Source organism: Musca vetustissima, unplaced genomic scaffold (genome assembly GCF_032173495.1).
Source record: "Musca vetustissima isolate MV318-11 ecotype Yass unplaced genomic scaffold, APGP_CSIRO_Mvet_v1 utg7881, whole genome shotgun sequence".
NCBI lineage: Eukaryota > Metazoa > Arthropoda > Insecta > Diptera > Muscidae > Musca > Musca vetustissima.
In genome coordinates, this window is record NW_026883712.1 from 281,722 (window position 1) to 297,374 (window position 15,653).

Below are 15,653 nucleotides of genomic sequence, written 5' to 3' on the forward strand. Positions count from 1 at the left end.
ATCGGTCAACCTAGCAAGAAGTTCCCAAGGATAAGGGAGATCACCAGAGGAGAAACAAGGAAGTAGAGGTGGGTGTACAATAGTGAAGAAACTGATTTATAATTATCAGGGTTAAATCTTACCGAGATAAAGAACCGTCGTGGGCCTTTATACAAAAAAAGTGATTTTAACCAAACCGCAATAAGGAGCTGTCGTTGGCAAGAGTTCAGAGTTTTCTCCCAATGTAGCTTCAGAGAACTACTGATATTTGAGTGGTAGAAAGGAAAGCTTTCAATAAACTGTTGGCACTGGTTAACCATATATGTGAAAGCCAGTCGAACGTGGAATTCAATAGGAACATGGCGTCTGGGCCTAAAATTAATAAAAAACATTTAAAATAGTAGCCACCACGAAGTAAACGGCAACTCTGTTTATATTTGAATGTGCACGTCGATAGGTCTATAATCCAGATCACTATTTACCCCACGGTCATACGGGGTCACATTCGATGCCTCTATCCCCGTATACACAGAAATCTGCGAATCTAGCCGGAAGTACTTGAGGAGCTAACACTTGTCTGTTTATAAAGTTATTCGGTTCCATTGTGATCCATACTGTATTTCCCAAATAAAATAATGTTACTACGTCAAATTTTATTTATAACCTACTTTTAATTGACGCCTTTTTCAGGATGTGTGTTTATTGTATCCCACTAAGTGTATCCTTGGTATAGTAGAAAAGAAAACAAATTTAACAACAAAAATTTTAAATAAGAATTATATAAATATCATTTATTTGCATATATGCAACAAATATTATAATAAATAAAAAATATGTTTAGAAATAATTTACTTAATTATATATGGTAAAAATTAAGGCACTGCGATAGAAAAAAAAAACGAAAATATAAAATAAACTTTACAAAACTAATTTTGAAAAGATGTAAAGAAGTGGATTTAAAATTTAAACTGAAATCGAAACGAGAACAATGGCATAATTTATTTAAAAGGAAGCAAGAATATACGAATGAATGACATTACATCCTTCAGTACAAATTAAAACTTGGACTAAGTTTAAAATAGGTTTTCGATGTTGAATAGACAAGATATGGCGATAATGATAATTGAGTAATGAAAATGCTTACTTTTTGAAAACCTGACTTCTAAATTTTGAGATGCTGACAGCAGAACAATGCGATATGTATGCTGAACTTGCAACCATCACTCAACCATAGTAGCAGAATAACATCAAATATCAAGATTAACATAAGCACATCTTAGATGGGAATGATTCCACCAGAATTAGAGCAGGTATCCTCAGTTTGCCAGACATCTCCATTTAGACACTAACCCGATTAATGGCATAATCTTGCAAAGAAAACCTTCCCATCACTTGATTTCATAACCTCTGAACGCCATACTTTCCTGAACCATGGATGGATATATCAGATGTCATCACTGCTATATACGGGAGGTAAGACTAAACTTCCCAGCAGAGATGAATCCCAGGTGCCAACAAATGATTGTAATGAAATTAATCGTACATAATCTAAAACCCAAGGGCAAGGGAACTTACAGTGACTAGACGACCTGAAGCTTCACAACATCGAGACGAAACAAGTAAATAAAGATAAACAATTAAATCACTCTCAGGATCTGGATGAATGGAACACAGAACGGTTACCAAATTTAGCGACGTAACAATCACGGATCTCGTTTATAGAGCTCCCTGAGTGGGAGAGGCCAAAAGAAGTGCATTATTTAAGAGAAGTGTATTATTTATATCAGAATCGATATAAAGAGCCATCGAGGCTTATATCGAAAGCAACAGCAGGTACCAAATCCTAATCCGGATCGCCACAACCATTAATTCCTTTGTCTTCAGTTATTTGTGATACCAACAGACGTATCGGAGCAGTAGCCATACGTTGCAGACTTTAAGACTTTAGGTATATGGAATTTGTGTGCCAGTTTAAGTTTCTAAATAAAGCAAAATATTCAGAAATTTTTCTATGACGAACGCTACAGCCGCGAGCATATCCAGGAACGGTTAGCGACGAGCCTTGGAAACTATCAATCATGAAATGCTGCTCGAGGATATAGAGCATACCACTCTCAGGTCTAGTTTGAAGGTACAAAAGACAATAAACTTTATGTATGGACGCCAGTCGTATGTGGAACTTCTGAAGCAAGTGGTCGAACACCAGTGGAATTAAACATATGACTATGAAGCGCTTACATTTCGATTATCCTGTACATTTTTCGACTTAAGCACATCGGTAGAGACTTTCAAGATCTAGAGAGAGGTCTAACAGTAAAAAGATAAATCCCTAAGTAAACATGCCAATTTAGTAAAAATGAATGACATACACACAGAAGCGCATCACTACCATGTGAATGTAGTACTTGGAGTCCTCCCATAGCGCAAAAAAAACAACCGCTGCCTATATGACTGTACGATTATTTCGTCCGGCGTTAACATTAACGACGTAAGCGCAAAAATTTCAACTATTTAGCCACCAACCATTAGCAACAGCTGCCTATATAACTGTACTATTATTTTGTCCTGCGTTAACATTGACGAATTAGGTGCAACAATTTCAACTATTTAGCCACCAACTTCTTCCGGAAGCGCAATCTAAAGTATCCACTGCAAAGTCTACTGTGTCACTTTTTACTTCCTGGGCGCTAGAAGTCAATCTAGAACTTGACATTTCCATTGAAGGTAGGCGCATCCTTACCTTCAATGGAAATGTCATAATTCGAAAATCCTTGGAGTAATCTTCGATAAAGTCCTTTATTTCTCCTCGCTTTATAACTACATCAACCAGAAAGTAAAAGCTAGGAATAAAGTTCTGAAAAATTTGGCTGACACCCCCTGGGGCAAGGATAAAGAAACGTTCGTAACGACATATAAGGTCATCCTTAATTATGCTGCTATAGTCTGGACTTCTTTCCTCACAATGGAGATCCTTACAAATAACTCAAAATAATGCACTCCGAATTGCAACCGTCTGTGACCAGATGACGAGCGTCAATCACCTCCATGAGAAGACCAGGATGTTGTCAGTCAATCAACATAATGTGTTGTTGACTAGGCAGTCCCTGCTGTCATGCTATCTACCGTGTCATCCCAATCATACATCCGTCAGGACTTCAGGCGCTATCGTCGTGGCATCCATGACGTCATTTCATTGTCGATAGCGGACGCGATGAAATCCGTTCATCAACTGGCGGTCTTCGAATCCATTAATGACTACAGATGCCAGCACGATATGTGACAAATGCCCTGCATGTGGAAAAAGACCTCAAACTCGCCATTTTTTTTCATATAAATGTATTTTTATTATTAAAATAAAAAAATAAATAAAAACAAAAGAAACAAAATTGTTTTGTTGTTTGTGTTTTATAGGAAATTTGTTTGTTTAACTTTTGATTCTGTTGCAATAAGATTTGTCTTGTATCTTTTTCTATGTATATAAACGATTGTGAATGTTGTATACATTTGTTATGTGTGTTTTTGTGTATTTGTTTTAAACATGATATTGTTTTAGTCATATGTTCTTTTTTCTGGTTTCAATAAAACTTAACTTATGATCTTATTCTATATATATTTTAATTATTATTTAAACTAATTTAATAATAAATCTTTGCTTATTTGAAGAATTAAAAGGTTATTTAAAAAAATCACTTATAAATACTTTCATTTTGTAAAAGTCTTGTCTTGTCCAGTTAACAGAAATCACATGTAAATATACATATACAAAAAAAAAAAAAAAATAATTAATATAACATTGCACAAATATATGTTAAAATTGTATACAATATTTTTTGTGTAGCTTTTTTGATTTTGATGTGTTGTGTGCGGGTTTTTATATAGAGGCTCTACCACTACTAAATAAAATTACAATGGAACACAAAACATTAATGACTAGACAAGACGACTGGTTTAGTATTCTAACTAATGTAGAGATAAAGGAAAACGAAAGTTTTACAACATTAAACTTAAAAGCAAACAAAAATTAAAATATTTGTTACTTTCTTTCGAAAGAAAAAAACTCCATATACAAAATTGTTGTTTGGCTCTGTACACAACTCTCGAGTCAAGTTGTTTTTGTTAAAAGATAATAAACTCTCTTCCCCTCTCTCGCTAATAAAAACAAATCCTTTTTGAATAAAGGATCCATTTTTTGGCATTTTTTAAAGACATCGGCAGCACTGTTTTTTGTTCTCTTCATTTTGAGAAAACAGTGATTTCATCAATACCAATCCTATGAATTGGTCTCTATTATATTCGATTCTTTTATATCCACCGTACTACAATTGTTTGTATTATTTTTTATTACAAACGGTGTTACTGGATATTTTTGTAATTGTGAAAACCGCTCCATTACACACGATGACGAAAGACGTGCTTCAGCATCGTGATCCCAACATTCCTCCATTGTATCACAAATAATACTAATTCCCTGTTGACGAAAAAATATGGGAAAATAATAGAATATTAGAAATATGAAAATACTTAAATATGTATTTACATATCGCTCATTTGCTGCAAGACAAGCATAACTCAAAAAACACGATTTTTCAGAAAATGTGTTTTAAGTTTTCAATTTACTCACACTTTATATGGGACAGAGGAACTTCTACAGCTTCTCAATTAGAGTATGTAGGAGATATAAGCATATGAAATTTTTACAAGGTCTATTATAGCGAACAATCGTGCATCATTAACTCGAAAATCACGTATCTTGAGTTAAGCCTCTCTTGCAGCAAATGAACGATATGTATATTGTAATTTATATCTAATATATATATGTATATATATAGGGGTACTTTAATTTGAATTAGTTACATTACACTTACCGGATGTGAACGCCAAGAATTAAGAATTTGTGGACGTAATTTTTTCATAACCACATTTTCCTGCACCTCATCCAAAGTAGGTCTTTGACCCAACTAAAAAAATAAAGTTTTTTAAAAGTTATGTTAATGATGTTATAAATATGTCAGGGACTTGAACCTATACCAACAACATATTTCCATGGGAGATTTTGTATCCCACTGTGCAAAATGGTCCTACTTTCAAAATTTTCCTCAGAGCTCAATATGCGGATAGGGACTAATAATGATAAATTTGAGTTTAGTGTTTTTAAGTTAGTCTATTTCAGACTCCTCTATTTCCAGTCTTACTCTTCTATTGCAACCTGAATGCTACCAAGGAGCATCATCCTCACGCACCCTGCACATCTTGCCTAGGCAGTTATCGTTGTTCTGGTGCAATTGGTGTACTCTAAGTATTATAATCTGATTTACCGCCTCTGTACTTGATAGACCTGTTTCTTCTAGGAGTTCCCTCTCCTTAGATATTGAACAATTCTACTAACGTGATGGGGTGGGGAATCCTCCTAGCTTTTCACCGATCGACCGAATTACTGTTCACATATGTCATCTTATCGTACAATCAACCGCATACATAACGATATCTATGCCATTCGGTGGTTGTGGAATGTCAGAATGGTTTTAATGGACCCAACAAAGCTTGAAAAAAAACTTCTGATATCAAATAATAGCGGTGAAGAGAATACCCCTGAACCAATAATAGATGAGGGTATAGAGTGTATACCACCTAGCCAAGATGAGGTCAGAATAGCAATATATCGGCTGAAGAATAATAAAGCACAAAAAAGGAGACGAGAGAATATGTGCAAACTATAGAGGAATAAGTCTCCTTCCCATCGCATATAAAGCGTGCTGTGTGAACGACTGAAGCCAATGGTCAATAACATTATTGGACCATATCAATGCGGCTTCAGACTGGCAAAGACGTCCAGTAGACTCGGACCAACTCGGAACTTGAGAACTACAGATTCGAGGTAGTCAATGATTTTATATACCTTGGTATGGCCATAAATCAGTTTGAAAATTCGGAGGAGAATAGTGTTGGCCAACAGATGCTACTATGATTTTTTATTTTTAAGATTTTAAATGGGCTAGTAAATGAATACCAATGCTTGTTAAGCTTTGTAACTTTGCACATATATATTTGGAGATTTAAAAAGGAAGAAAAATAATTTACGAAAAATTTTTATTGTTGTCTTGTTCTTGTTTTTTGTGATCAAAGAAATGACCTTATTTTTGATGACGGGCATGATAACGCCTCACTGGAACATGGGAATCCGAAAATTCCAACGGTGCTAGAGAGTACATGTCTGCCTCCCGTATAAACTAGGATTAACTTCGCACAAAAATTAACAAAATGGCGGAACTTTGATTTTTTTTTTTGGAAAATCGCCTATATTTGACCGCAAACTAAGTTAAAAAATAAGGAAGACCCTCACCGATTGGCTTTATACTTGTTCATACGAGAGCAATACACGTGTCAAAATTTGGAACCGATTGATTCTGCTTCGAGAAAAATGCGTTTAAAGTTTGAGGATCACTCTTGCCGTCACTTGATGCTGACGCATTAAATCGGCTATATCTTCAAGAGTTCTTGAGATTTTCACTTGAAATTTTGTAGGGACATTCTAGAATTAGAGTAGATTAATAATTAAATAAAAAAAAAATTGACACAGTGAATGGGGGGTCCCCCCTTAAGTAAGTAAGACCACTTCTCGTCAGACCAAACTCACACTCTACAAGACGCTGATACTACCCGTGCTGGTGTATGGATCATGAGTGTTTGAGAGAGAAATTTCTCCGAAAGATCTATGGGCGATCTGTGTCAACGGTGACTATCGCCGTCGAATGAACCATGAGTTGTACCATCTATTCTCGGACATCGGCATTAAAGAATTTTTTTCAATGACCCAAAACAAGGCGTGGATTTTTTAAAGAATGTTTTTCAATGACCTAACAAGGCCTGGATTTTTTAAAAAATGTTTTTCAACATCCCAAAGTGGCGTGGATTTTTTAAAGAATGATTTTCAATGACCCAACAAGGCATAGATTTTTTAAAGAATGATTTTTAATGACCCAACAAGGCATGGATTTTTTAAAGAATGTTTTTCAATTACCCAACAAGGCGTGGATTTTTAGGTAATATTTTTTCAAGCTCCCAACAAGGCGTGGATTTTTAGGTAATATTTTTTCAAGCACCCATCAAGGCGTGGATTTTTAGGTAATATTTTTTTAAGCACCCAACAAGGCGTGGATTTTTGAGTGAATATTTTTTCAATGACCCAAAACAAGGCGTGGATTTTTTAAAGAATGTTCTTCAATGACCCAAAACAAGGCGAGGATTTTTCAAAGAATATTTTGGCAAGCTCTCTATTTTTTCATATCTTCAGATCTGTCTCCGTTACGTCCCTAATGTGGCAGTCGCAGTAACGTGGCGTAATTGTAAGCTATACCTAATGATGCCCCAATATTGATCCTTTTTCGTAGTGATCGGAATAATCAGAAGCCAACATATAAAAATATAATAAATTGGGTTGAAAGGTACCGTCTATGTTGGCTATATCTAAACTGTACATATATCGCCCAAGGATTACAAACAATACGGTTGACAATGAGGCAAACAAAAATACTGAAACCCGGTGGCAACGTTATATTGTTACGTCCCCATTTAACCTGACTGTAGGCAAAATACATGTATAATTTGTAAGATACCATGGTGATTGATGGCTAAATACCATAACGAAATTAATTCAGTGAGTCTTCAATACATACCTCTGCTTCAAATGGCAGTAAATATTCACCAACTGGTCCCGTGGCATCACAGCGTGATACCATTTCCCACAACACCAATCCGCAGGCGTAAACATCAATACGAAGAAAAGCATCACGATTAAAATTAATGGCACCCTCCAGAACTTCTGGAGCCATATAACGTCTGGTACCCACCTGACCATGGGTATCACCACATGGTTTACCTGCAGAAACAATTAATAAAATTACATTCCAATTTTTTTTTTTTAATTTTTAGTATGAAACTTACCCGGTTCAAATATCATGGCCAAACCAAAATCCGCAATACACGCTGTCAAATTATTTTTCAATAAAACATTTTTCGATTTAAAATCACGATGGGCAATGGACGGTTTTAAACCTTCAGTTTTACTGGCTGGAATTTCTTCGTGCAAATGTGCCAAACCGCATGCCATCGATTCGGCAATGCGACACAATTGTTGATAGGTAATCGTATGTGATTTTAGATAATCACACAATGAACCATTGTGCTGATAGGCTGATATAAGCCAAAATTCATGCTGAATGTTTTCGGTGTGTTTTTCATGCCCGAGAAATTCTAAAATATTTGGATGCCGCATACGGGGTAACTGTAAAAAAAATGTCCGAAAGAGAGAGAGAGAGAGAATGTAAGTTAGTGAATTATTAGTTGTGAGCGGCAGTAGTAGTCAGTCCCCACCTTATATATCTCCAATTCGGTATTCCATGATTCTTTCTCTTGCATTCTAAAGATTTTCACTGCCACATCATGATTGTGCAACTTGGCTTGCCAAACATCACCAAAACGGCCACTGGCTTTTAATTCCAGCAGTTGTATGGGCCTATTACTAAGTAGCGGCGAGGTATTGGTTATTTCAGCCTCATTTGTGGGCACGTCATTGAAATTCTCTTGTTTATGTCGTCGATACCAAATCAATAGACCAACAGTTGTCGTTATTAAAAAAGCCAAAGCACAGGAACAAATAATGATGAGTACTAAATTGGTATCTTCGGATTTTTTCTCTTTGGGAACTATGAAAGAAAAAACAAATTTGAAGAATTTATTACTATCTTATATATTTTTTTAATTATATTTTTTATTAACAAGAACCTAGCCCAAATATGTTAAACTTAAACAGTATATCACTTAATCAACAAAATTGAATCTTCCTCTTCTCCTCCTCCTTCTTTTCCCCTCTATGTGGTAGGAAAAAATCCAGGTGAATAACATTGTAAGTATATGCCATCATCATCATCGTATCCAATTTAAAAGTAGAGTGAGTATTTTAATGAAAGGATACAAAAATAAATTCAACAAACTTTACCCGCTTAAACCAGCAACAACAACAATAAACACAAATAAATAGAATAACACTCCTATACAGGAGAATAGAGGACTGCCTGATTGTTGTCGTATCAAATAAAAAAAAAAACAAAAAAACGAAAGTTCCCCCATTTTTATCCAAAGAGTAAACAATGAAAATAGTCAACAAGAAAACCATGCTACTACGACTTGCATGCCACTAGGACAGTGGTTGTAGAAATTATTATTAGAATAGAACCAGGGTGATATATGGTGAGATTAAGTGTTTATCCTCTATCATAGTTTGGAAAGTATAAGAATAAGAAACTATTATTGGTGGAAGGTGGGAACAGTTTCGATGGCTAAAGAAATTGGACAGAAAAACATATTACGTGCTAGCCACTTTAGGTTTCTAATGATGTTGTAGATTAAAGAAGGTTTCATAGTTGAAATGAAGCTTAGAGATGGTGGAAAGTAAGCACCCGCTAGTCTGTGCGGTCTGTAGGCCAGAACTGGACAGCGACACAAGAGATGCTCAATTGTCTCCGTCAGCACAGAGTTTGCAGTAATCGGTTACATTATGGTCCCATTCAATTGTCTCCTCCTCGTCAGCACAGAGTCTGGTCCCATTTACTGGTAAAGGCCCTTATATTGCAATGACCAGTAATGATTCCTGTGAGGTTCAACAGTGAGTTTATTCTCTTGTTTGACAGAGACGGTCAAATAGATCTTGACACATTACACCTAGGGGTTCGTTGTGCCAGAGTTCATTTGGCTCGTTCGTCGAAGAACGCCTCAACGTTCCGAAAAGATGACAGATGGGTGGTTTAATTAAGCCATCGATTGCTAGATCTGTAGATTGAGATCCTCGTCTAGCTAATTCGTTTGCTTTTTCATTATACATGATGTCACGGTGTCCCGGTGTACCCAACACAACCGATAGCTGTGCGTGAGTGTTTCTAAAACTGTTCTACACTCGAGGACGAAATCAGATTTGATATTACAGGATTTGATGGTTTTAAGAGTCGCCTGACTATCCACAAGGATAGTCACAGGTTCAACGATCTCTGCATCCAGAATTTTTAGCAGTTCCGCTGCCTTCCAAACCGCGAAGATTTCAGCTTGGAAAACACTACAGTTGCTATCCAGCTTGTAGGTAAACTCAAGGCCTAACCTTTCACAGTAGACGCCAGCCCCTGCTGTACCTTCTTTCATTTCATTTCATTTATTTCATACATAGTAACGCATAAGCTAATATAGCCAAACAATTTTACATTACAATATACTAACTAACAATGTTGTAATATACAATAAAGAATTAAAAAAAAATATCTTATATACAATTATAAAAATGTTAATGCAATTTCCCTATAAAATTGGTTCCCCATGAAGTAAAATTAACAAATAATATTAAAATAATAAAAAAGTACCAACTATTTTATGATAGCACTACTAAAAGAGCAGAGTCTAAACAATCACATTTGGTTTAGCGCAAATTCAGTATATCCGTCATTTGTGATCCGTTTATATAAAAAGCCAGACCGTCCAGAGGAGGGTTGCTACGGTTCCAGTCGTCTCTACTAGGAATAACGACATCTTTATCGTCAAATCTCAGGACTGGTGATATATAGTCGTTTCGTCGCTTGCCGACGGGTTACCAGCCGAACTATTCAAGTCCGGTTGTCAGATGCTAGTCAGGAGCATGCACCAGCTGATTAGTACAATTTAGCGAGAGGAATACATGCCCCATGTTGTTTTAAGTACACAAAAAAGGAGATAAGACGATATGTGCCAACTATAGAGGAATTAGTCGCCTTCCAATCGCATATAAAATGCTTTCCAGTCACTGAAGCCAATGGTCAACGACCTTATTGGACCATATCAATCATCATTGACCTGATCTTGGCGCAGAGTTACACATGTCGATACATTCCATCAATTCGTCGACTATAAAGCCGCAAACGGGAGCCATATTCGTTCAGAGGTGTTTAAAGCCATGTCTGCGTTCGGCATTCCTGCACCATTCCTTCCACCAATTTGTCGACTATAAAGCCGCAAACGGGAGCCATATTCGTTCAGAGGTGTTTAAAGCCATGTCTGCGTTCGGCATTCCTGCAAAATTAATACGTCTATGCAGCATAACTGTAACTGGCACATGGTTAAAACATTGAAAGTCGGAAAGGACCTCCCGGAGCTCTTCAATACCGACAATGTGATGTGTACGACGATGTCATCGACATAATGGGACAAACAATGCGAGCAGTAACAGCCACCTTTGAACAAATTGAGAAGTAGTCTGCCAAAGTGGGTCTGGAGCTGATGAGGCTGCTCTTGGAGTGTTCGAGAGAGAGAGAAAAATTCTCCGAAAGATTTAGCGGCCCAAATGAACCACAAACTTTGCCGTCCGTGTATATGGACGGACTTTGACGAGCTGCAGCGACTACGATGGCTAGGCCATGTTGTGTGAGCCAACTGATAGTTCACGCAGAAGGGAAAGGCCACGAATTCGATATAAAGACCGAAAGCAAAACATATGCAACTCACGAAAACGGAAAATAATGGTTATTTATCAGACCTCTTACGTATATGAATTATTTTGAACCATTTTATTTTAAAGCTTTGATTGTGCTTTATAAAATCCGACGGCAATCCTTAAAAATTCTACAATTTCCCAAAACAGTTTGGTCCCACTGTTTCCACAATTCATTCATATAAGATGAATAACGCTACAATAACAACAAAACATGCTAGTTCAAAAAGAGAAAAATAAAAGCCATAAACAAACCATTATAAAATTGGGTAAGGGCAGGATTTGTTAGTTGCAATGTGCAATGAACTAAAGCACGTGTCTTTCGTCGGTTGTATTGCAATACACAAGGACTTTCTCCCATCCTATATTCCCAGAATATGCAAAGAAAAAAAAAAACAAAAAGCAGAAGTATATAAGCATACCCACAAGAAGTATGTGTGTTTGTTTGGATAGATGGGGAAAAGTGGAGCTTCTACCTAAGAGGATTTGAGTATGTGTGCATGTTCTGATGTGTTGTTTTGCATATGTTGTTGTTGTAGCAGCCCTATTGCTTTTACATAACGGGCTGAGGTGACAGACGTTGGCCGAGTAAGACTAGGGTCGCTTCGGATCGTAGACCCTTCTGTCGTGGAAACAATGATGTTGAAATGCATGTGTTTTTGTTTTGTTTTGATGTGTTGTTTTGCGTTATTGCTGCTGCTGCATTTACCTTGTGTTGTTGCCTCCGTTGTTGTTGGTTCCCATTTATGATCTCTGTTGCACATGGAATCCTTGCAACAGCAAAAATAAATATTATCTTTGCGTGGCTCACTGCTTGCCACACATTTCGTTTGGTTGCATTCGGCAGTGTGGCTAAAACAACCCTTCATTTTAATGCGCTCTTCACCTGTAAAAAGAAAAAGGAAAATGTAAAAAAATATTAAATTCAATTCAATACCTATTTAATTAAAAAAATGTTTTTCTTTGACTTACCCGTTACTTTATCCTTTGACCATAAAACATAACAACTTGGCGGCTTTTCCGAATCAATTTTACAATGTTCTATTCGGGCAGCACAGTCACCATTTTTTGTACAATTATTTTCATCGAAGTGTTCACACGCCACTTTATATTCGGGTGGCAGTATTGCCGATGTAACCGGTGTAGCATAAATGGCAAGAAAAAATGCTGTACCTAAAAAAGAAAAATTATAGAGGATATTTATTATTATAATGTGTTAAGATCGCAGAATGGTGAATTTCAACAGAAACCTATAGATATTTTCAGGACATAAAACATTTTTTTATAAAATTGGTTTGGTTGGGTTTGTTCAATCCGAATCCATGATTCATTGGAGAATCTACCAATTTTAGGTAGATTTTTTGTGGGAAGTTTAGATACAGAATGAGATCTAAAAATACCAAATTACAGATTGGAAAACATGCCCAAAACCTCCAAATTTTGCGAATAGTAATATATGATATAGAGACACCAAGCAACGCCTCTGACTGGCTTCAACATGACAAAGCCCAGACTTATCTTGGCCCCTCTTTCATCTCAATTGTAGTAGTAGATGTATAGTGGTTTTTGGAACCGATATTAGCCTTGTGGTTAGGTTCCAATTCATGCAAAATAAATAAATTGAAAATTGAAATTGTGGACACTGACCTCCCCACGGTGTCACCTGGGGTAGCTAATTTCATTATCCGTTGAAAAAGTGAGCTGATATGTGGCGCGAGTTTACCAAAAAGAACTACAAAAAAATGGTTTAAGTCGTCGGTTAAGCTTCCACACTCAGAAAACCCCCCTACTATGAAAAAGTCCGCGAAAAAGAAAACCAAACCCCCCTAATGTTGACGACCAACGAAAACGTGTAAAGTACCACGATCTGCGAATATACACTTGGAATGTGCGCACGCTGTACAGAACAGACAAAGTTTTCGCTATAGCGGATGTACTCAAGAAGTACAAAGCCGATTTTATTGCTTTACAGGAAATGCGATGGAAAGGGACAGGTATACGTAAATCAGATGATTACCCACTGTATTATAGGTGACATGAAACGAGATATGCATTTGGCTGCGGATTCATTATTAACAGGAGAATAAAAGACCTCGTCTACAGATTCACTTCAGCGAATTGCTATAATCCGTATAAAAGCGAAGTTCTCCTACATTATCGGTCTTACTTGCGCCCATGCTCCGACGGAAGACAAAGATGTACAGACCAAAGAGATTTTTTACCAGCGTCTTGAAACAGCACACCACAGAAACTCGACGTCGAAAAGCTGCAAACACAACAGGTAGCAGAAACCTACTCCACTCAACTTACTCATTTGCTAGTCGAATGCACTCCCTGTCCCGATAATAATATAGAATCACAATGGCAAAGAATTGCCCACTCACTAGAAACAGCAACAAAAGCAACAATTGGGTACCATGTTGTCCTGGAAGAATTGTCCTGATGGATCAATGGGCGCTGAATACGAAGGCATCGGGCAATTTTTCGAAACCTTTAATTATTGTAATGGAAATAATTTAATTTTGATACTCCAAAATGTGATTTTTTTAGTAAAAGTAAATTTTTGTATAAAATGTCACTTTTTTGAGTAGCTCGGTTTGCGTTAACAGAGCTCTGTTAATGTAAAAATAGCTCTGTCAACTGTAATGTTAATATGCATGGTTCGTGCCTCTGCTAGTCAAATACGAATTTATCTTAACGGACATATTCGACAGCCCAATCCTCTCAGGGGCGTTTAAAGCCATTATCTGCGTTATCTGCGTTTGGCATTCCTGCAAAATTAATTCGGCTATGGCACAAGATCAGCAGTCAGAAAGTACCTCTCCGAGCCCTTTTAATACCGAAAGAGGATTCAGACAAGGTGACAGTTTATCGTGTGACCTTTTTTGAACATCCTGAAAGGTCATACGAGAGGCAAATGTGAACAGAAATGTCAGTCTGTAACTCGCCTAAGCCGATGACATCGATATAATGTGTCGAACATTGCAAGCGGTAACAGCCACCTTTGAACGAATTAAGAAAGAGTCTGCCAAAGTGACCAAGCAGACTGCATTAACTCGCAAGACGTCCAGTAGACTCAGACCAACTGTGGAACTTGAGCTACAGCTTCGAGGTTAGGTTGAAAAGAGGGGTGGATAATACCACCACATTTCCAACATGAAAAGGACATACACATAAGCCAATTGAGATCTGTTGTGCACTCTAGAATGTTAGAATTAGTGAAAGATTTGGTCAAACATTTTGGGTCTGATTCCCCTATGAATCTAGGAATCTCGTGTTTTTTGAGAACTCCTTCACTCTTCTCCAATTCACACCCTCTCAGATCGGTTAATCCGCGAAGAGTGTCATTTCTAAAAATTGTTTTCGAAGGCATGTAAATGCTGGGCAATGACACAGGAAATGTTCCAGCGTTTCACTGTCTTCCCCACACGCTCTACACATGCTGCTACCTTCACATCCAATCTTGAGTAGATGTGCCTTCAGGATGGGATGTCCCGTCAGAATACCCGTCAGTTGGTTTATTTTGTTTAGCGGTAGGATTTGCTTTGTTTTATCTTCATTTGGGTCACCCCATAAGATTTTGGTGATCTTTCCTGTCCCCTCATTTTATCGAAGGGGTTTGTGGATCTCATTCGCCCATTTCCTCATTTTTTGGCGTGTTTCGCTAAAGGGTTTGGCGGTATTCATATCTATTGTGTGTAGTGGATTAGCACTCCTAGCTAATTGATTTACTATCTCGTTGCTCATGATTCTTTTGTGACTCGGTACCCATATAAGTCGTACAGGTCCATGTTGTGAGAAATCATTAATAGTATTTATACAATCCAGTACAGTTTTGGATTTAACTGTTTTGAAAGATATTGCATTTATAGCTGGTTTGCTATCCGTAAAAATATTTATTGTATTTTGACCATGGTTTGAACTTAGTCAGTTAAGACACTCTGTTAGCGTGGTTTTACATTTATCGAGATCGGGATCGGTGTTGAGAGTTTCTCTCTCTCTCTCTTAGGGGGAAATTGTGAATTTTGTTGGAAAACATTGCCACAGATAGGAACAAAAAGTACGAAAAGGTACCTAAAATTCTACTTCAAATGATAATAAATCATAATTATCGAGAAATATTGGCCAATATTTATACCAGTTATTTGCATAAATAATATATGTTATAATT

The 15,653-nt window shown here is 36.9% G+C and overlaps 1 protein-coding gene across 1 annotated transcript; it reads right to left on the bottom strand.

The window, feature by feature from the left end:
* Positions 1-4,242: 4,242 nt before the first annotated feature.
* LOC133330725 (activin receptor type-2A) lies at positions 4,243-13,796 on the bottom strand. Its single transcript, XM_061539130.1, has 9 exons — positions 13,793-13,796; positions 13,650-13,748; positions 12,455-12,655; positions 12,192-12,368; positions 8,350-8,681; positions 7,921-8,260; positions 7,653-7,855; positions 4,845-4,937; positions 4,243-4,447 (listed from the first exon to the last, which is right to left on the bottom strand). The coding sequence occupies exons 1-9, from the start codon at positions 13,794-13,796 to the stop codon at positions 4,250-4,252; spliced, it is 1,647 nt and encodes a 548-aa protein (XP_061395114.1). The 3' UTR covers positions 4,243-4,249.
* Between the last annotated feature and the right edge of the window lie 1,857 nt (positions 13,797-15,653).

Coding starts and splice junctions, on each gene's coding strand:
- LOC133330725 (XM_061539130.1), bottom strand. Junction 4,938..7,652: donor TACTGCCATTTGAAGCAGAG/GTATGTATTGAA, acceptor TTATTTTTTTAG/TTGGGTCAAAGACCTACTTT. Junction 4,448..4,844: donor ATTCTTGGCGTTCACATCCG/GTAAGTGTAATG, acceptor TTTCGTCAACAG/GGAATTAGTATTATTTGTGA.